Source organism: Zonotrichia albicollis, chromosome 3 (assembly GCF_047830755.1).
Source record: "Zonotrichia albicollis isolate bZonAlb1 chromosome 3, bZonAlb1.hap1, whole genome shotgun sequence".
NCBI classification, from domain to species: Eukaryota; Metazoa; Chordata; class Aves; order Passeriformes; family Passerellidae; genus Zonotrichia; species Zonotrichia albicollis.
The window spans coordinates 50,401,017-50,423,764 of NC_133821.1; the positions used below are offsets into that span (position 1 = coordinate 50,401,017).

Here is a 22,748-nt window from a genome sequence, read left to right on the forward strand (position 1 = left end):
AAGTGGTAATCATCAATTTCCTGGCTAGTGTGGGATCCAAGTACCCTTCCACATAGCTTTAATGTTGTTTTTCACACTTGCAAGAGATAGAGATTTTGGCTGTAGTTCAGGCGTTCCCAAGTGAAATGAACTCTTTTCCCGGACATTGTGCTAGGATGTTTAACTTAACAACACAGAACAAAACAAAACAGAAGAACAAGCCAACCCCAAACAACCAAAAAAGAAAAAAAAAAGAAAAAAGAAAAAAAGAAAAAAAAATTAAAAAGTAATAGTCACGTTGTGCTGAAACCCTTACAGTATTGCCTTCGACATTTCCAGCAACCCCCTGCCAGTATCCATTTAAACTGGTGGCTCAATGTACCTGAGACAGCTAATTAAAAAAGGAAGTGGTCAAAGTCATGCTTTTGTTTTTTTGGTAAACTTCAAAGGTGCTCCCTCTCCTTCCTCCTCTTTACATTTTACTGTCTGGCCCTCTGCCCATCCTGCAGCTGTTGGCTGAGCCTGTCTTCCCTGGCGTCAAACCTGCCTCCTCACGGTCCATAAAGCTACGGCAGAGATGGGGACCCGCAGGTGTGGAAAAGCCAGAAGTGCAAGATGGGCCCGTTAATGATTTTTCTGGCACCCCATGCTGAGCTGCTGGGGAAAAAAAAAAACAAACTGAGAGCAGCTCACAGAAGGCAAAGGACTCTTTGTTTGCTGAGGTATTTGGGAGCATATTACTTCTCCCTCAGCAAAGGTGTTGGGTTTTCACTTTAAGGGCTGTTTACAGAAATGATTCACCTTTTATACAGCTTTTAAAAAATGCTTTGAGGCTTTAATTGGACGCAGGATTTACATCACACCAGTATGAAAACTCTTACTTTTCATTTAACCCCTCATTAAATCATTCAATGATCTTACTCAGTGATAAGCAGCCACCTCCCATTGTGTGGATTTCACAGAGGAATACAAAAATCAATCACTAGGAATTCATTTATGTCATAAACTTTCATCTGGAAATTTCTACAACCATTTACATTTGGGCAATGAAGGCAGAGGAGACAAACTGTTGGGGGAGAAAAAGAACAAAACAGGAAAATACACCATGATTTGCTGTTGTTCTTGAAATAATTAAACAATTTAATGAACTATACCTAAAACTCTCATCTTATAAAAGTCACTTAAAAGTCTGCTTTATTTTAAATGGTCCTCAAGCTGTAAACTGTGCCTAAAGAACAACTTCTAGCAACTCCAGCTCAAGATTTTTAGAAATGGGTGCCTGAAATTCGCAGCCTACAGGAGCCATTTTCCAGAACACACAAGTGACACATGATATTCTCCACCACTCAGAATCCATGGGACTTGAATTTTCGGATGATCCAAACACCAAGGCATGGTCTGGATTTCACAAAATATTTAGTGCCCGACTTCAGCTGGTGTCCCTGCCTCCCTCTAGGAGAGAGAGCATGAACAGCTGCTCGTGGGCTTTAAATCGGTCCCTGAGCCCCTAATTAGGTGTGGGATGCCAGCACTTCTGCAATCACTAGGCCCCAGGTTCCCTACCACCCCAAACTTTAGGCATTTGTATTTTAACCTTGGGCCTTTACACCAATGTTTTAAAGCTGGGCAGCATTTTGATGCTCAAAAAGATTGAGCAAACAAGGACTGAGAGAAGCAGCAAGTGAGGAACATATTGCAAGGGGACGGGAGGTTTAAAACGAGCTAGTGAGTCAGAAAAGTGTCAGCTGCACTGCCATCTATACTGTTTGCTTATACAGCAAAAGTTTAGAGAGGAAAGGGTTTATCTGCACAGAGCTACTGAGCATTGCCCAAATTTCAAAGGTGCAAATTCAGTTCTGCAGCTGCTTATCCATCTAGACCTATGCCATGGGTTAACCCCAGCCAGCAGCCAAACCCCATGCAGCCACATTCCCTCACTTCCCCCCTGGCAGGATCAGGGAGAGAATCAGAAGGGTAAAAGATAGAAAACTCGTGGGCTGAGACAAAGGCAGTTTAATAGGGAAAGGACAAGCCACACAAACAAGCAAAGCAAAACAAGAAATTAATTCACTTCCCAGAGGAAGACAGGTGTCCAGCCATCTCCAGGACAGCAGGGCCCCATCACATGCAATGGCTACTTGGAAAGACAAAGGCTATCACTCCAAGCATCCCCTCATGCCCTTCTTCCCCTACTTTATACTATGAGCATGATGCCACAATGTCTGCAATGTCCTCTTAGTCATCAGTTGGGGTCACCTGTCCTGGCCATGTCTCCCTCCAGCCTCTCATTCACTCTCAACTTCCTCATCAGCATGGCCATACCAAAAGCAGAAAAGGCCTTGTCTCTGTGCAAGCCCTACTCAGCAATAAAAGAAACATCGCAATATTACCAACCTTGTGTTCACCACAAATCCAAAACACAGCCCTACACCAGCCATTGTGAAGAAAGTTAACTCTACCCCAGCCAAAACCAGCACAACCTCTATGATGGATGTGCCCCCATGACAAGCAGCTGTAGATGAAGTTCAAGCTCCTGACCTGCTCACATAGTTTTTCCCTAATACTTTTATTTTCACAAACAACTATTTCTGATGCAGCAATTCCTAGAAACTCAAAGCAAGATTGGGAGCAGCCACAAACCTGAACTCAAGGAGTGCCAGCCATAAATGAGCTGAATCTGGGTGCATGATGCTTCTGAGAGTGCTTCAGCAGATGGTTGTGCCACTCAGTGCAGTTCTGAGGTAGCTGGACATCTCTTCAAGAGACACCAGTGGGAACTAGAATGGACCTCATTATCTGCAACAGTGAGAAGGTCTTCTCCAGCCTGAAGTCAGAGCTGGCATGGTGTGGCTTTGCTGGCAAACAAATGAGTTGAACACCCTTTCTAAAGCAATTAGGGATTTAAATATATATGCATGGATAGGTATGGATTTCATGCTGCTCCTAAATTCAGTTCTGTTAACAGAATTCGAAGGAAACTCGGTACACGTAAGATGTTGTCTCTCCTATTTTCCAGTAAGTGCTGTGGAAGCAGTGCCAGTACCTTTGGCATGGAAATAGAACACAAACTGCTCGACCCAGGACTAGACAATAGTCTGCAACCTAAAAAAACAAAAGCTCAAAAACCTAACTCGGGAACAGAACTGTCAGAGTATTCACATGGAGCAAGGAAATAGGGAAATAGGGAAAGAGATATAGAGGAGGTAACCACCCTCCATATTTTTACTAGAAACTTATTTCGCAGCTGTCAGAAGGAAGAGTAAGGTGAGCTCATGAATAATTGCTTTGGCAGGTTCTCTTGACCACCAGACTAATGTTGAGCTATCCATCCTGCAGCAGTCTGTAATAACACCCCCACTGTGTGAGCAGATAGATTTTTTTACAGCAAAGGACAAGAAACAAAATAGTTTTTAAAACCAAACCATCTTGATAGCGTTTTTGCACTCACAAGTCATCTCATAACATGAACTGGCCTTTCTCCCTACCTTTGTGATGCCACAAATTGCCTTCCCAACTGCATGTATCACAGTTCATGGCAATTGCTCTGCCATCAGCTTTTCAAGAAGGAAGCTCTAACTTTGCAGCTCTGGAGGGCATGCATCAGTGCTCCCACAAGAAAACAATATTTTTAAAAAAGGCTATTAGAAACTGAAAAGCTGAGGGGGGCAGGACATGGAGGGGGGGAGATGTTGCAGAGTGCTGTGGTAAATTATCTGCTGTGCCACAGACTCCTCTTTGGCCATGTACATGCTAAAGAATCTTTTTGCACCACAACTCTTTTCTCTGATGATGGTGTCAGTACAATAATAATGACTCTGTAGAAATGGCTACCAAGTGCAGTTCTGGTAAGGCCAATGGAAAAAGCTGCTGAAAAACACAACTTTAATTTCCTATACTCAGCTCAGTAATTATAGAGCAAAATTCAGCTGGAAGGAGCCAGCAATTGTTGGGGTTTTCACACTTACCATAGGAAACATTTGCTCCATTTCTTTCTGGGGCTTTGTGTGTTTACGAGAATGAAGTGGCTCTTGATAGGGTGTTGATCCCACCAGTCTGGCTGGGTGCTGTGGGCAGAAGAAAGAAAACAAAGTCAGAAGGATGCATTTTCTAAATGGGATATTCAATTCCTGATAGTTTATTTGCCCCTAGATGTGCCATCCTAAAATTCATCTTCCCCTGGGAAAAAAAAACTAACATAAAATGCAGGAATGTTTTAGAGATCATGTTTTAGAGATCACGTTTTCCCTATTGAAGCCAATCTCCATTTCCTTGAAAGAAAAAAGGCTTCTGAAGAGGACCCCATTATGTTTTATCCATACTTCACTCTCTTCACATCCTATATATTTTCTTTCCATCAGGCTGTACTCTTCACTAATCAACCTTCAATGAAAGTAGAGACTGAATGATTTAGTGTCAGCAAAACAGGTACAGTTTCACAAGGGGATATCTGAAGTACTCTCCCCCATTATGTCTCAGCCAAAACAAGTGGAAATTAGCAGCTAAAGGAGGTCCTGTCCCCTCCTCCTAGTATTTGTGTAGCTATGTAATCAGCCATATCCAGCAAGCATCCCTAAAGTAACCTGAAAAAAAATTAGAGTGTGGAGTGGGGAGATGATTTTCCTCTAGATCAGAACCAAGATCTGCCTCCCAACACAGGCACCATGAGATGCAGTAGGAGCGCAAGCAGGGATGAGCTGGAGTTGACAACTTCACTTTACGCAGCACAAGTACATCAAACCAAAATTATTGAGAAACTGAAGTCCTGGCAGTTCACAATTAAGAGTAAAGACACACACACAAAAAAAAAAAGGAAAAAGAAAGGAAAAAAAAGAGCTAATTTTTTCTTTTTGTTTGAGCTCTGTGAGCTGGCTCACTCCAGTGTTAAAGAAGCACTAGCAGGAGACCAAGGACAGGAAAGGGAGGGGAGCTGACTCAGCAGCCATAGCTGTTATGTCAGCTTATCTGTAGCACCAACCCATCATTTAGAGCTTCTGTGGCAAGCTGATCATTAGCAAGAGTAAAACTTGGAAACTCTTGAAATTATTTTATCTCTTTTTCTTGCCGGCTAGAAAAATTACAGTGGTTCTTTCTGAGATCTGTCATAAAAGGCAGTTATACATGACGATGCAAAACCTGTCTCAGAGACCAAGGACTGAAACAGAGATTTAAAGCTTTGCTCAAGCCACCCTAACCCATCTTTGAACAGAAAAAGAGGGGATAGAAAGGACCCAATTAATTTTTGTACAAAGGCTGTTCTGATGAATCCTCAAACACAGAGATTTCACTTCAAGCTGTTGTTATACTTCCATGAGATCTAGAGAAGTGCAATTACTCTGGTTCAGTGTTTGCTCCCATATCTTGCTCTGTTTGCCTCAAACACTGGTGATGAGGCAGCTGCTCCGTGCCCTCCCAGGAGCAGCACACAGGCTGCGCTGCACTGGTGTTTCAGAAATGCCTGGATCTGGCTCTGCTGGAAGCAACCCAAGTGTAAGCTATTTACACATTTTCATCTCCAGGCATGAGCCAGAGGTGCAAAGGTTCACAACTGAGGCAGCAAAGGAGACCTCAGCCATGAGGGAGGCTTGACTGGATCCACTGATGGCAAATTTCACACAGAAGTTCACATCAATGCCTCAGTCAGCTTTGAGGCTCTTAGATGGAAGAGTTTATGACAATGATTTACCGCATAAAAACAACGAATGCCATCACCAGATTTTCATTATTTGATAGATTGGGTTGGCAATAACAACCACGTGGATGTGATACTCTTGGAATTTTTAATGGATCCGATTTAAAATTTTCCCATGAGAATTTGTACTTGGCAGCACAGGAGGATTCAGAATGAGTACACTGAGACAGGTCAAGCTCAAATTAAAAAGACCCTGAGCAACATGATCTAGATTTGAAGTTGAGGCAGAATTTGCATGAGAAACCTCCAGAGATCCCTTGCAACTTCTCTTTTCAATGCTTTAAAGTGCTTACAGCAGGAGGTTTGGTCTGATCACTGTAACAGAGGCATTCTGCCTCACTTGAGCACTTAACCAAGAGCCCTTAAAAGTAGTAACAGCCATGGCCATTATCAAAACCAAACACCTCTCTGGACCCTCTGCTTTGGCCATATATCAGCCACTGCCTTGTGTGACAATTTAATATAATGGGCCCTTGAACAGGAGACAGGGTCAATAATCAGTTGGGCCCTCCTGGGCTTAAAATTTAATGAATAAATACAGGAGTATATGAAGAGATGTCGGGGAGAAAACACTCTTTGAAGCTTAGTTAGCATTCTTCAAACTACAAGATTATTAATCTTAGCCTGGAGAACAGCTTGTGTACTCCAGGGACCATCTCCTTTTTGCAGCTGATGTAATTTAAGAAGCCTACAAACAATCTTGTCTGTGTCTTTCTGACCACACAATTCAACACAAACTGCTACTGAGAGGGAAAGTAACTGCAAACATCCCAGTTACAGCTGGAAGATTAGGCAGGAGGGCAGCTGAGCAAAGAGAGAAGGCAGCAGAGCAGCTCCTGGACCTGGTGCCAGAGGTTAGCTCTACGTTGTACTTGGTAAACACCAAGTCCTTGTAGCTCTTCTCCTGCATAAACCCTGCAAGCAAGTTAAAGCAAGGAAAGGGAGTTATTTCCAGCAACCCCCATAAGTGTATGCACTCCATAGTTCTTTGTCAGATTCACATTAATTTTGATAAAATAAAATTTAAGGAAGGATAAGTCTCAGAGCAGAGATATTCATCATAACTCCCCTAGTCTTTGTTAATTAAGCTCTGCTTTAATTTCAGTCCTGGGGAGAAGAAAAAAAAGAGAAAAAAAGAAAACCTTACCACAATGCTTAGCTATTATCATCTAAAATAAAAGAAAATTGCTAAGTTCTTGTAAGAGAAGTAACACTTCCATTGCCCACATGAAAAAATGGGGGATGGGGAAAGAGATCCAAAGGGAGAAAAGGATCAGGCATTCAGCCTAGCCTCCTGACTCAGTGAAAATCAATTCTTTTGCTGCTTGCTGCATGGTCCTGCAAGTCAATGCAGATCCTGACTTCTGGCCTTAGATCTGTTTCAGGAGGGATTTTGCACCCACCAGGCAAAGTGTGCCAGCACTGGAGTGAGCAGTGTTACCGGGTGTCAGCTGCAGCACTCTGATACATCCTTGAGAACTAGCACATCATTAGGGATATTTTCACAATGGGATGTGGGGTCTTAGGTCCATGTCAGACAAAACTGAGGATGCTTTCAAGGAGGAATTAAAAAGACCGTAACAACTTCTAGTAACAGTTCATTTAAATGTCCTTTGGCCATATGACTTCAGCACTATTTTTGAAATTTAAAGAAAAAGTTTTGATAAAGCAACTCTGTATGCTCTTTTGTTAAAAAAATCAAAACAAAAAACCAAAAAAAACCACCACAAAACCCCCAAATAGTGAAACACACACCACCACCCCTTTCCACCAAATGGAGGTAGTTTTTCAAATGCTCTCTGGAAGAGAAATTAACAGGAATATATTTCAGAGTGAAATACCCACTATAACAGATGCAAAGTCTGAGTCTCTGCACTTTGGGCAGTTGTTGCCACCTCCCTGAATTAGCCACAGTTCACACCTACTTGCACTGATATAAACAACAACACAAGAGCAAAGTGAGAGAAAACAGGTCTGCAATGTCTAAACTCAGTCAAACACATCTGCAGCCCTCTCCCAGAGCAAACTATACATTGCACTATGTCTGATTTACTGTACACTACAATAACATAAATAAGTTCTGTGGAATTACATGTAAAAAATTACACGCTTTATACGCTGGACTTACAAGAGATTTCATATTGACCGACATATACAGCAACATTGAAACACCCCCGTTCACGTGTTACATTCTGAACACATTTTCAAATAAATTAGGATTTGTTCTTTGGCACAGCTCACAGGAGCTGCTTCCCCAGCAGCCAGCTTGATGAAAAAAACAGTGAGAGTTCACACTCATCAAGGACTTGTCAGCACAAGGCATTGCAGTTCCTGGGGAGCACTTGCAATTCCCACAGGCAGGTATCTGTCTCAGTGACCCAGCTCCAAGGGCACTCCACAGACAGCCAAGAGATTAAATATTAAACTCCCTGATCACACTGGCACACAGCCTCAGCCATTATTATTTGTAAACATGGCTCAACAACCCCAGGTTTTCAAAGAGAGAAGTGATACTGTGGTTCACTGTGGGTTTGCTGAAAAGCACAGAGAGCTGTGGTGCTTCCAGCCTTCCTTATCTATGCCGCTAAAAATGAACCCACACAAATCTTTCTACACATCAATCACCCCCCCTGGGATGTCAAGACAGCACCAATATCATATCTGAGACTCCTCCACTCATGAAAGAATTAGTGCTTAAGAACTCTATGTGTCTTCCTGATTATCAAGTTTCACTCCAGAGATAATGTCTCATTTGAAATAACTTCCTAAGGGACAGTCTTACAGAACATCCATTCAGATTATCTACCTGTATCCACTCTGTGTAAAGAAGCTTATTCCTTAGCATTGCTAAGTGTGTGAAAAGAAAAGCCCCTGTCAGAAGAGTCATCTATTTACAACACACCATCAGCTTTGCACCAGTTTCCACACAGAATGTTCCCATCCAAAACCCACCTGCATAAGAACCAGAACACCTCCACAGTGGGGTCCCCCTCAAGGACTTTTCTAAAAATGCAGTAAGATCCTAGTGAAGGGTAAAAATTAATTTCAAATCCATGCCTTGTCTCTGATTTGGGAAAAAAAACCAAATCAGTCTCTGCTGAAATACTGTTTTGGTTTTGGATGAACTGCCTTAAATGGTCTAAGAAAACGAATTTTTTTTCATTCTTAAATTCCTAACTCTTTTTTTAGAGTTCTATCTTATACACCTGCTTCTCATTCCTAGAAATTATATATGGTACCTGGTTTTTACATAGATTCTCTGGCATCTCCCACTCCACATATAACTCTATTTGCTGCTGAAGTTCAGACTAATTTTAGAATGAAATTAATGTTAACACATTTAACTTTAGAAAGCAGAATTTCACATAAATTTCAGCTGCTCTGGAGAGAGCTAAAACAAGAGCAGCTGGTGCTCAGTAGGTTCTGATTTGGGAGTTGTGGATGCCAGAGGAAGGTGGCCTGGAAAGAGAAGAAAGTTTATTTACATGACTGATGTAAATTTCTTGCCTATCAGGGCCTGCTTTAATGCTTTTTTTTTTTTTTTTACCAAGAAGTGAAAGAATTTTGGTGTGGGTCCTCAGAAAATGTAGTTCCTCAAAATTGCACATCAAGAGGCACAGTCTCTCTTCCTGTGCCTGCACTGGGGGCCAGGACCCACCACCCAGAGCCCTGCTTCTCCCAAAGCAGCTGCATGGCAGTCATGGCTGGGAGGTGGAAAGCCCAGGGTCTCTTTCAGGAAATAAACATAAAGTTTATTCCACACATAAAGTGTGCTCTGGGAAAGAAAGGCTGCCTGAAGCATGAAGTGGGGATTTATTTTGTTGTTATTAGAAACTCATGTGTGAGAGAAGAGAGGGTAGTCAGAGTCTTCACTTACTAAGATTCAAGTTTTGTAGTAGTCACCAGACACACAAAATTCCAGGTCCCAGGCCCTCCTTAGTATTTAAACTTCATCCTTCTGTTAGCCTAATGTTCCTCTTCACAATCAGCCCCCTCTTCTCTGACCCAACCTGCCCCCTTTCTTTTTCCTCTTCCTCTGCTATGCTGAGCACTAGATGCACCACACTAAGTTCTGTCCCCTTCTCAGCTACATGACAGTCTGCACTAAATTTCTCCTTCCTGACTCTCAGCCTTCCTTGTCATCCTTTTTTCTTTTTTTTCCTTTAAAACTTACCTTGGCTTTGGTCCCTATTTTGAGGGATTAATGTCTATTCTGAAGGAAGAGATATCCCATTTATTTTAACATATAAACTCAAAGAGTCATAAGTTTGATCTAGGCTGCGAGGAGCAAGGGCACTTCTAATGCCCCCAGTCCTAAAAAATCACTCTCTATGTTCCATTGCAGCCCAGCACAAATATGGATTTCCCAGCACCCTGGAATGGCTCCTCATTCTCCACTATCTCTTGTGCTGTCTGTGAAAGCTCTTCAAAGCTCTATCCGAGGTGTCATTTTCTGTATCTTATCCTCAGGGAGCCTCTCCTCTTCACACTGATATAACTATTACCTTTAGGTAAATGGCTCACAAATCTGCATCTCAATACCAAAGCGATCTTCCTCAGTTTAGCACTACACATTTAATAACACTTCTGATCTGCTGCCCTGGAAGGATGACTATTTGTTTAAAACTAAACTTTGCAGTTATTACTGAGCAGCTTCTCTTTTTCCTTTGATGTTATTTCCTTTTATGTTATTTCCTCTTCTCCATTTGCTGTTAGCAGCAAAATTCTTCCCATTTCTACAACTTCAATTTTCAATACCTACTTTTTGTGTCTAGCAATGCTGTAATATTTCCTGCCTTTTAAACTCTCCTCCTGTGGTGGGTTCAGTTCAATAAAAGAAATAAATCCAGACAATATGTTTGTCCATCTCGATCTACTAAAAGTATTTTCTCCCTCAGTTCTTCACTGTTTCTGTCTTTTTGGACCAGTGATGAACTGAATGACACAAATACATCACACTCCCAGGATTTGTTGCACTTAGATATAGTAAGGTAATAACTTAATAGAAACTTTAATTACATTTAAAAAAATGCAGCAGCAGTAACAAAAATTGTTGCTCTATCTCCTCTGTGACTCTCCTTCCTGTACTGCTGAATTTTCAATTCCTGCCCTGTTATACCTAAGTTGTGTGCTAAAGCTGAGTAAAAGCTTTCACTTGCTGGCTTCTTGCAGTGCCAATGATGAACACAACCTCAAAGCAACATTTTGAAAAGCAACTTGTATTGAAAAATCTCCTCTTCAGATTTGTGCCTGACTCCCACTCCTGTTCCTAAATACCAGTTTTCACAAACCTTTTTGGAACCTGATACAAATCAATCTAGCACACCCAGAAGAAAGGGCAGAAAGAGGGACAGACAACAGAACTACAAAAACACCAAATTTCCCTAGAATAAGAGTGAAGAAATTTACTTAGACTTTTAGTTCCTCCAGCTTACTTTCAGCTAAAATAATTACAATGGAAGAGGCCACAATCATTGTATTGAAACAACCATCTGTATGTTTCAGATCTATTTTTTGAGGAGCATGAAGGAAAGGCAGGAGTGACATGAATGCCACTGATGCAGGATCCTCTGCCATTTCAGAAAACTGAGCCACACCTGTTTCCTCTCAGCATTCTCACTGATTTCTTCTCATGCCAGACCCACAAACCATTCCTTAGGGGTTGCTGCTGCTCTGCCATCCCCAGTAAAGCAGCCTGCTTCCATCAGGGAAGCTTTCTGGCACAGAAGTTCAGCAGCGTGAAGCCGCTGGTGCCCATGCCAGGAAAGTCTCCTGCCTCCAGGCCAAGGCAAGCTGCTCCTCTGCAGCCCCTGCTCTCCACAACAGGGCTGTCTGGCACGTTTCTGTCTCCAGCAATGTCGGGCTCTTCACCTACACCAAGATCACAGACTGCACTTCTATGCCTGAGGTGGGTTTTATTAAAGCTCCGACATTCAGCAGTTGAATACATACAATTCTGCTTAGACACAAACACTGTTGCAAGTATAAGTTACATCTGAAAAAGTAATCTGTTTTCTTGCTATTCAGCCAAATGTCATTCACTTGCAGAGCTTATTAGATTTAGTGGCATCTTTCAAGATAAAGGAAAATATCTCCTTACCTACCTTGTAATTGTTTTAATAGCTATTTGGGACAAATTCACAAGAATTACAGATTTTTTGTAAAACATTTTGCATATGGATTTTTTTGTTGTTGTTCATAGTGATAGACAGATGTTCACTATCTATCCTGTAGATCCTTTCCAGCTGAGCTATTCTATTCTGTTTTGTTTTTCATTTTAACACTCAAGAGAAGTATTGAAATGTGAGCTATGGATCTGGTTCTCCTCTAGTCTAGGGTTGCTCCCTGTGGCAATCCCATAAAAATTCTCTTTTCTCATAATAGCAAGAAGTTGGCCTTTCCATAAACTGGAGAACAAGAACTGGAGAGAAAAATTATTTTAAATAATTATTTTTTAACTTCATGAGGCAGAGGATCCTCATTTAACCAAAGCTGAAGAGTACAGCTGAATCAAATAAAAACTGAAAGAAGACTTGCCTTTTTACAATGGGAGCAGAGAATTAAAGGAAAATGAAATGGAACTAACATTTATGGATATTTTCTCTGTGAGCATGAGCACCTAAGAGTGCAAGCAAATATTAATACAGTGGTTGAATATATCTCTGTATATTATGGGCAACAATACAAAACCAGGAAATGCTCTAGGCAATGTCTATGTAAAACCCACATCAATTGCTTGTATCAGTTAAGAAACAGAGATACATTTAAAGTAGTGCCAGTTTGTGAGCAGGCCTTTGATTGAATTCCATTTGCATTTCATAGAGAAAAACAAAAGCTTTCTGGGCCTGATTCTCCATAGACTTGCACCCAACCCAGATGGTTGCCTATAGCCTATGTAATGCAAGTGTATCTCTATAGAGTGGCTCAGTATCATAAGTATTTGCAGCTCCTTGCGTGACTAGAAATATATTCCTAAAGTGCAAAACACTAGGAGGAAGGAAAGCCAGCATCCAGAAGCCAATCTGTGTATGTGCTGTGTTCCCCTCTTGCTGTTCCTTCCTCTCTCTTGGGACCACAGCTAAGCTGCTTCAGGCTGGACACACCAAAAGCGCAGACTTATTGCAGCCATTCCATCTAAACTCATAGCCTGAATTTTCTATTTTCCATAGAGTATAACTTTGTAAAAATACCTTGACTGCGCTTCATTTGCTCATCTTTCATCCTGCCAGTATTACAGCCTGAAAGGCTCAGGCGTTTTCAAGTAATTTTCAAATGGCCTTTTCTCCTTTGAATGCATTAGAGGCTGCCCCTTCATTTCTCCTCTTTACTTTTCTCTCACCTGTTTGTGAACAATCCCTTCAGCCCCAGCCAAGCATACAGAAACCAGCACTGAGCCAAGGCATATTTGCCTTGGCTCAGGCAAACAGGGTCTGTGTGGCCACCCTTGGCCTGGGGCAGGATTAAAGGCCACCCAGGCCCCCTCACGGTTTGGTGACACCCCAGCCAACCCTCCCCTCCTTTGGAGCAATTACAGAGAGTCACCCAAAAGTGTCTGCAAATAAACCTGTTTCCATGAGCTGAGAGAGGCTGCTCTCTCACTGCCAGCACTCAGGACCTGTTCTCTGCTGTCACTTACCCTGCTGGGAGCCCAGGGTGTTGTCATGGAGGGGAATCACCCAGGGCTTTCTCTAGGTGCATGACTTGGCTTCCTGGCAGCTAATCCAGACTAGGCAGTAGTTCACATGTGGGTTTTACCTTAAATAAAGAACAATTATACTTGTGTGTTTTCACTTTTGCTCTGTTAACAGGCAATTTCAACTTTCTTTCATGCTCTCCTTGCCAGCTCTGCACACTGCACAAGAGTTAATCTAAATCCTCCTAAAGACATCTGCTGGTGCCTGAAGTCTATGAAAAGTAATTAAAAGAATGGATGAAGTTTATAGAGATGTCTGCCCAGACAGTAAAAGTGGAAATGAACATGCTTTTATGGCAGTGGAATAATAGTGGCAGTGGCCCGAGCCCCTCTCCTCTGTGTATGATGTCCTCTCATCAGAGAGGTTCACTGCAAGCTACTCCTGCCTCCAGCTTGGAGAATGTAGCTGGTAGGTGCAAAGAGAGAAAGCAGAGTGAAATTTGCTTATCCAAGCCATTTTCCAGCCTTCAGCCCAAAGATACCATATGTTATCATCCAGGATGCTGTGGGCCAAAGGCAAGAGCATCACATGATGCATTGTAGAGTTCCACACAGCACGTTTGCTCTGGTCTAACTGGAAGGAGAGGGACTGGGTCTGAGACTGGACAGGAGGCTGAAGCCCTCTTTTGATCAAAAGAAAAGCATTTATGACATGAAACCAGTCATCTCTTCCTCTCACATTAGAAGCCACCTTAAAAGCCTCAGCCTTATAGCTTAAATCCTTTAGCTCAAATCTAGCTTGTCACCTGCATCCTTGCCACAGGAGCAATGTGCAGCCTCGACAGTGACATCAGCTGCAAGGGACCCAGCTGGAGCTGCCCAGGGGAGAGCTGGGCTTTGGCAAGGCCATTCTTCACCACTGGAGGTGAGGGCATCAGACAAACGTGGGAGCTCTGCCACTTCTGTGGCATGGGGGCAAAACTTACACCACCTCTCTTGAGTCAAACCAGAAAGCAACCCACAGATTTAATGGGTGAGTGACGGGGAGCAGAAAAGTCCTTTACACAAACACTGTTATAATTGCTGATGTTGATACCTTGTCTGTGTGACGAATACACTACAAGTCTAGGGAAAAAGTGGTTCTGATGATCAGTTACTTAAGTGTTTGGTGTAAGCCCTTCTGAGAAGAGGACAAAGCTGTATCATGGCACAACATCAAATGGAGTATCACTTAAGAACACCTGCCTCATTTTAAGGAAATCAAAAAGGTATATTAAAATTAAGCCAAAAGATAATTAAAGTTTCATCTCAAAACACTCCCTAGCCATTTCACTTTTATTTTCCTTTCAAGCCCAATAAACTTCTTTGAAAGAAAAATTAACTTCTGATTCCTGTTCCATCACTAGAATCATGGGGAAAAATGTGAGAAAATAAAAACAGAGAAATAATTTCAAAATCTTATCTTCCTTTACTGCAAAATGGTCTTCAAAACTGGGTAGACCACTCCTCATTTATACAACTACACCTTTAACCGGTAGTAATACTGCCAGCATTTATCAATGCTAAGTTTTCCAAATTGCTGAAATGTTAAGGGTTGGGTAATACACTTATTGTATTTACAAATAAAACTTTCAGCCCTATTGTCAAATATACAGGATAAAGTACATTCCTATATTCAAATATAGGAATTCCTATATATAAATATATTCCTATATGCAAATATTCCTATTCTGTAATCCCCCCCAAAAAACAACCCATACATCTCTTTTCTTTCAAACCGCTTAATTTGGTTATGCATGGGTTAACATTTGATAAATAGGCTCTAAATTTGTAAAAGACATTAAATAAAAAATTCTATTCTAGAACTGTGTCCTAATTTATATAAAAACCTTGACAATTTATACAGCAACTCATATGCCCAGAACAGTAAATTCAAAGATAAAATGATCACCTATGTACAATAAAAATAATCTGGATTTAAGATTACAAGAGAGCAAGGGTCAACACATTTTTTATTGCTGCAGTAAAGGGATGTTATTTTTGTCCCTTGCAATATAAATGAGCTTAGTAGGCCCAACATGTGAAATACCTTCTGGACAGAACTGACTTCATGAAAAGATAGATGGATGGAACTACTGAGTTCATAATCATACACCCCCTTTTGACTTCTCTTAGGAAAAGACTGCAAACTGCAAATGAAACCCTCACTTATCCTCAGCAACCTGACAGGCTGGCCCAAGAAATGCTGCCAAGTCTGGCAGGCTGGGAGGGAGGGCGAGCGCATCGCACGGAGGTGTGAGGAACGCGCCCGCCCCGGCTCATCTGGCAGGGCACAGCTGCAGGGAACTGTACACAAAGAGGGGAAAGAAGGGCCCTTGAGGGGAGGAGGTGAGAAGGGGCCTAAAGCAAAAATGGGAGATGCTTGGTTTCCTTTATATCCTGCTGCTATTTCGGCCAAGCATTTTTCATCGCCAACTTATATGAAAAGCGATTTTTTTTTATCAAAATAGTTTTCAGATGTCAGAATGAATCCCTTTGATTAATGTAATTAAAAACTGGGTGTGCTACTGAGTCTTTCCAAGCATTCTTCATCACCATCCTTTAAACCTGCCGCTTTTGCATTTTCAGTTTACAGCACTTTTGCACAGGGACATCATGAGCTGGAAGGGAAGGTGTTATAGCAAGATTGGGGCAAACTCCAATGAAGTTTCTTCTAAGCACTTTTTCCCTCCTTATCTCCGTGTCACTCTTCAACTTACACACCCCCAAACATTCTCACTGCCTTCATGACACTTAGTTTCTGTGTGGAACATCAAAAACCTAGATATATTGACCAAAATTCTTTCCGTTAGATCTTTGGCTTCACCCTTATCAGGAGCAGCAGGTCCCTGAACCTGACAGGGAACTTTCCTAGTCTAGAAACCTATGTTATTCCCAAAGTATTCAGATGTACATGAGTTCCTTCTCAAATTTACAGTAAAATGAAAGGATCACCCCAAATTCTCCTTGTGTTTACAAGGGTGTTAAGCATCATTCTGAACAATGAAGAAGGTACAAAGAGCTGAGACACTGGATGAGCATGTTCCTAAGCCTAGGTCTGAATTGAAACCTTGCCAGGAGCCATCTGGCTGAAGAAAACTGCAGGGAAGACAAGGAGCAATTCCATCACCATGGGGCACAACTAGTCTAGCAAAACCACAGTGATGCCACAGCTTGACAGGCAAAAATGCTGTTCTGCTGGAAGAATGTTTATTTTCAGGAAACATCTATCAGTAAAATAATTAATTTTGCCTTTGTAGAAGCATTCCAACCACAAGGAATGAGGCAACAGGTCTCCTGCCACAGCAGATCATGGGAGCTTCCTCCTCTATTGTCCTGCATGAAGCACAGCTTAGGGAGGAGGGACTTTGAGTGGCACAACACCAGTCTGAGCAGTGCTGTTTGAAAGCACAAGTGTTTTGTTTAGCTAGAACATAAGTTACTTGCCTTTTTCAGCTGCTCACATCCTTTGCTTAGAGAAACCAGGGCCAGCTGCTCCATAATGGATCTTACAAAGCCACCAGAAGGCAAACTTTTGGAAGACACCCCTCTAAAGTCAAAGAAAAACCATAATCAGAATTTTACTGGTAATGTGAAATGGTTTCATTTTAACAGTTTTCCAGCACTTGGGTACTCAGTTCCTAGAGTAGCATTTATCTCTTTTTTAAAAAATTTTCTTAGCATCACAGTAATCATATATTTGTGTAAGACATTTTATGCTATAGGCAGAGTAATCCGTGTTCCAGATCTACTGAGAGTGATTGAGACATTTCAACAAAAAACAAGAGAACAGTTTTAATCAACTCCTTTACCCTATTTCATATATCTGGTAGCCTTGATTCAACAGGCAAATTTAGATTAATAAAAGAGCTGAGGTAAACCAAGTCCATATTTGCAGGATTATTGTAAAAAATAGGGTACAAACCAACACACAGATGTGAAAAAAAAAAAAAATAGGAAAAGTTTAAGGCAGAAGCAAGATAGCAAAAGCCAGGAACTAGATCTCCTTATTTCAGTGACTTTTAAGAGGATCAGAATGAGCAAGTCATACATAAACTGTCAAAACCAAAAGTCAAGATATTTCTCATGCTAACCCAAAGAATAATGTCTTTGAATAATCATGCTGTAGTACAGTCAGTCATGAAAACCACTTGTTCACATGTTGAGCAAATTAATCAGACTCTCTACATACTCTGGCATAGAGGCTTCTTTTTTATTTAAATAATTGAAAGATTGGATTACTCTCCACTTTAGCATTTCATGTGTCTTTTCAATACGTAGTTCAGTTTTCCTTTTTCTAGAGACTGGGATGCTTTTGGTTTAACAAGCAGAAAAAAGAGTGAGAGAAGAATTACACTAAAGGGACAACACCATATTACTGGGCTTGATTCTCAAGTGACACAAATGAGCACTGATCCATTGATGCTAATGAGTTACACACTCCTACAACACTTAAAGATCTGGCTTCTTTTCTTGCTGCCTTCTTGCTCTCACTTTTTACAGTCAGTTTTGGTTTGGGGATTCCTTTCCCTCCTCCCCTCAACTAAACTGCCTAAATATTCAACTACCACCAAGCATGTAAGAAACTCAACTTTTTGATTTTGTATCCTCAGGTTTTCTTTTGAGCTGTTAACTATTACAGCCCAGTGGAAACAGCAGCCAAAAGTCTTCACAATCCTGTTGGTTCTGTAGTTTATTCTTCAACCTTCCAGTCTGAGAAAGATGATATGAAAATATTAGATTAGTAAATACTCAAACCCAAGAACTAAAAAAAGATAGCAAGTACCTTGCTAAATTTTAGAAGATGTTCTAGAGATATAATAAGGAGTGAGAATACCCTAAAATATACCAAGCTTTCCCTTGCAGATGGGACAAATTGGTTTAGCCCTCCCTTTGCTGTTTTCTGAGCATCATCATTCCACTCAGAGGAAAGCAGCTTTTTTTTCTTACTCATCAAGATCCTTCAGGAATTACAGGAAAGGGCTCCCACATTAGTTGTGCTTTTCCTGAGATCAGTCTGCAAAGTGGAAAATCTGCCTGGCTATATGTTAAGGACACTTGGAAGCCTCCTTCCTTCCCTCTCTCTCAGTACCTAGGTCAGCACAGATTACATGTTTGAAACTCCATACCTAAATCCTCATCTTCTACACTGTGTAAAATTTCCTTCAGGTCTTAGTAGCTTCCAAACCCCCTGCCTGATAAAGGAGCTCCAGACAGTGTTATCTAGGTTGGTAACACAAAATAACATGAGATAATACACTGTGGAGAGTGCACTTGCAAGGTGTATGAGCCAAATGCATATGGGAGAGATATGTGGGTGAAACAGAGCTGAAACCATAGTCAGTGGCAATCAAGGAATGAGATTTATATGCCCAGACAAAGTGCTCTGCACTTCAATTAAAGATTCTCCCACATTGTCTCATCTGCCTCTGAGGGCATCTCAAACACCGTCTGAAACCTGCTAGAGGACTGGCTCTCAAAAACAGCCTTATCGCACACTGATTCAGGTCTTTGCAACCATTTATGTTTGTGTATATCAAACTGTACACCCCTGTGAACAGAGGACAGATACCTAAACATTCCCACAGTAATAATAAATTGCTAAATTAATTATTTTTTCCCAGAAGTCTGTGTTGTTCTCTAGGATCACTGAAACTAATTTTGCTTGACACTACTCAAAAGGTACCCCAACACCACATCCCAGTGTAGGAGAAGCAGAGGATTTAAGATTATAGGATTAGGATGTTTTACTGTTCTAATTCCTTCTTCATCAGTAACATGTATATGTGGAGATTCCCCTCAAAGTATTCGCTGTCCTGGTTAAAAACAGAGGTTTCACTCCTTTTTCACAGCAGGGAGGTGTTCACACTGTGGCTGATACTAACAGGCTCTCTGGTTAGGGAAACCAAGAACAGGATTAGAAAAGGGTCTGAGACACTGACCTGTGTAGTTTTCTTTTGGTCTCTTTGGATTAGAAGAAAAACAAAACAAAACACTAAACCAGACAGCAGCTGTATCATATAAGGGGCACTCTTCTGTAAGGAAGTTCTGAGCATGCAAGGTTTCATTCTTCTTCATCTTCAACAGACATTCAAAAAAAAAATATTGAGATTTATAAGAGAAATGGGCATTTTAGGAAAACAGATGCTTATAAATAAACCAGTGTTATCTGTAGTATTTTTCAAATGTTCAACCATGCAAAGCCTTCTACTAGGCAAAATCCCAGACACTGTTATTGCATATTTTTTGTACACAATAAATATATATTTCATATAATATATAATTTATTATATAATATATATAAATAATATATCTTGAAAAATGTCTGCTGCCTTTTCAAATTCAAAAACAATATTCAAAGAAAATGTAACTTTAGAAGCCTAAAAGGACTAAGGAGTAGTCTGAAGTACAAGACAATTTGCAGTGGGGTAGTTGCTGTCCAAGGATGTCCACTTAAAAGCAAAATAAAGTTTTGGTCAGTATTTTTTTTCCCTTCCAGTAGCTGGGAAACAAAGCACAAAACAAATGACAAGTAAACATTCAGCCACAGGAAGCCATTAACAACAGTGGGCACCAATTAGGGCCCAGCAGGTATCCTTTACACCGCCTGGTGCTCTAGCTCCTCCTCAAATACTTTGGCATAACACTCACAGACTCAGGCTTAGGAAACAACAGGCTGTTTCATTTACTCTGCAATTTGTAGCCACATATTCCTGCTGATAGGCCCATAAACCTGTTTGTAGTCTTCTTCTGTTTCCCTTCAAGTTTGTGTCATTAGAAACTACAATTACTGTCTGTCCAAAGAGAATACTCTTCAGGAAAGAAAATAAAATTGAGATACTGTGATCCTTTTCCTCTTTGTCTCTCTCTCACTCCTTTTCAACTTCTCTCTTGGAGGAGAATGCATAACACAATGGCTGATGTCAGGCAAATGGGCTCACTGAGGATAATATGTGTGAATTCTCAGATTTTTGCAACAAGGACACTATTTTGTCAAATCACAAATTTTTCCAGTAGAACAGAGTGAAAAGCACATTGACTTACTTTTGAGAACAAAGTCTGCAAGATTTAAAAAAGAGTAAAAAATATATTCTATTTCAGCCAAAACCACTGTACGAAATATATACAGTTTTGAGATCCTTATATCAACTGTAAAATATTTTGTATCTCCTATCCAAAAAACCTCAATAAATTACCCAAGCCTTTTAAAGTCACTCGTAGATTGTGCCTTACTTCTTCACTTAGGAAGCATAGAGTTTTACTGAAATGTGATACAAACTGAGATTTTCACCTTTACATTGAAATTGTAAAAAAGAAAATAACAAAGCAGGTTACAATCTCCCAAACTAAGATTTTACCAGCTTGTCACTATTTTTCTGAAATGACAAAGTACTTTAATGGCATTATAGCACTGCAAAAAGCAGAGGAAAATCAAGAGTCCAGCCCAGAGAATTGAGGGATCTTCTCAGCAATTGTCACGATATAAAACAATGTGGGTGAAACAACCCATTCTGCTCCACTAAATCAACATTTGTCTTACAGCCATCCACAGCCAGGGTGCTCTCCTGTACCATTTCTGTTTCTATCTTGCCAAATGCAAGTTAACCAAAACATTACCAGTTGAAGCTTGAGAGTTTCTTGATGCTTTTGGCATGACAAGACTACAAGGAAAGCAGATCAAAATTGTGCTAATTCAGAGCTCTCCATGTTTCTCTTTGATTTTCCTTCATTTTTAATAATTTTTTTCCACTGTTTTTTTGCTGTTTGAAAAAAAAAAATCAAAGCAGACATCAGCAAATGAGTAGTTTACTTTCCACTTGTACTAAATGTAAAGCCCCTCACTCCTCACTGCTGCTGCTCGGCACTTCAAGGAGACCCTGTGGCCACCAAGGTAGAGAAACTCAGTACCTGTCTGATTCCTCTTGGCTCAGAAGGGAACCTTCTGTAACTTACCTCATGCACACATTTCAGTTTTGCCTTGGTGCTTCTCAGAAAAAAATTTGAGACAGAAAATAACACACCTAAATACTGATCATCTCAGTGCACATGAATCCATACACAAAACACCAACTAGTAAAAAAAGGTGTTATTTGCACAATGAGTGCATAAACATTATCAACCCTTTCAGCACTAAGAATATATCTTTGAAAACTACATCTTATACTCTAAGGCCAAAATAGGGAGTGCCCCTGCTCTACAGCCACCTAGAAATCAGGTGGTTTGTCCAAGCCAGTCATCCAGGCTCCTTCTGTAGTCAAGAAAGAGAGATAAGTGTCTCCAGGTTGCCATTTATCCCATTCTAGGATAGGTGAGTAAAACAGGTGAGATGAATCCCTGGCATGGTATCTGCTGGGGGAGGGTGGGGAATTACTTCCCAGATTACTCCCTTAGGAGAGATACTTAACTTTTAGCAGCTAATGTTGAGAGGAATCCCATGCTACAAGATTAGGGAGGATTATAAAGATTCACATGCTTGTGAAAATTCCCATTATATTGGGCTTACAAAGAAAGTCAAAATTTAAATTTCCCATGCAAACAAAACCAGCTCATACCCTCATTCAAACTGTAGATCACTATGTCTATTATAGTCAGAAATTTGTGGAAGTTTTGTGTATTTTCATAAAGAAATAATGTTGTTCTATTTTCCCAAGAAAATGAGGTTCACATTCTGACTATTAAGAAATTGTCTGTTGCAAACCTGTTAGCCATTTAAGTATGACAGAACACATACAAAAACACTTGTAACATTTAGTGGGAGCATGCTACCAAGTAAAGGACAGATCTGTCAGTGCTGCCAAAGAGGAAAGGTGGGAACATGCCATCATTCCTGAGATCGGAAATGAAATTTAACCCAGGGAAGGCACTTGTTCAGCTCACTGCTTCCATTCACCTGACACCACAGTGTCAGTTGGAGACAAAAGTTTTCCACATCTGCTGTTCTTCAGCAGTTCAAGGTTCTGTTCAGGTTTTGCACAGCATCCCTGCAGACAGTAAGAACAGCTCTCACCAGCAGTGTCTCTCAATGGTATCTCCTGCACCGCTGGAACCAGTGGCACCATTTCTTTTTCTCCATGCCAGTTAAGTGTGTGTTAGCATTTGCTGCCTATAAATGCAGGTCATTCCACACAGGCAAATATCTCCAAACAAAAATCTGCTCAGCACAACTGGACACAGTTGCAAGTTCTTTTAAAACACTAATAGTTAAATTAAATAGGGCAAAATATTGAATACTTGGATGAGATTCACACCTGGCATTATTACAAGGCTAACTCTTAAAGAAATTGAAAAATTCAGACTCGTACTGGTAACATATATCATCTTCAGTCACAGTTTCTCCCTGCATGGAAAAGACAATGTGCTACTTCACATGCTCTGAATAAACTAAACTCAGAAATAGGTAGAGAAAGG

General features: G+C 40.8%; 1 protein-coding gene across 1 annotated transcript in view; it reads right to left on the reverse strand.

The window, feature by feature from the left end:
• Positions 1 to 22,748, reverse strand: part of LOC102072471 (uncharacterized) — a 67,396-nt gene that overhangs the window by 18,245 nt on the left and 26,403 nt on the right. Inside the window, exons 6-9 of the mRNA XM_074537379.1 lie at positions 19,283 to 19,418; positions 17,933 to 18,053; positions 16,788 to 16,890; positions 3,945 to 4,043 (exon numbers count right to left, since the gene is read on the reverse strand). Coding sequence (XP_074393480.1) covers positions 3,945 to 4,043; positions 16,788 to 16,841 — 153 coding nt within the window. The 5' untranslated portion in view covers positions 16,842 to 16,890; positions 17,933 to 18,053; positions 19,283 to 19,418. The remainder of the gene's footprint in view (positions 1 to 3,944; positions 4,044 to 16,787; positions 16,891 to 17,932; positions 18,054 to 19,282; positions 19,419 to 22,748) is intronic.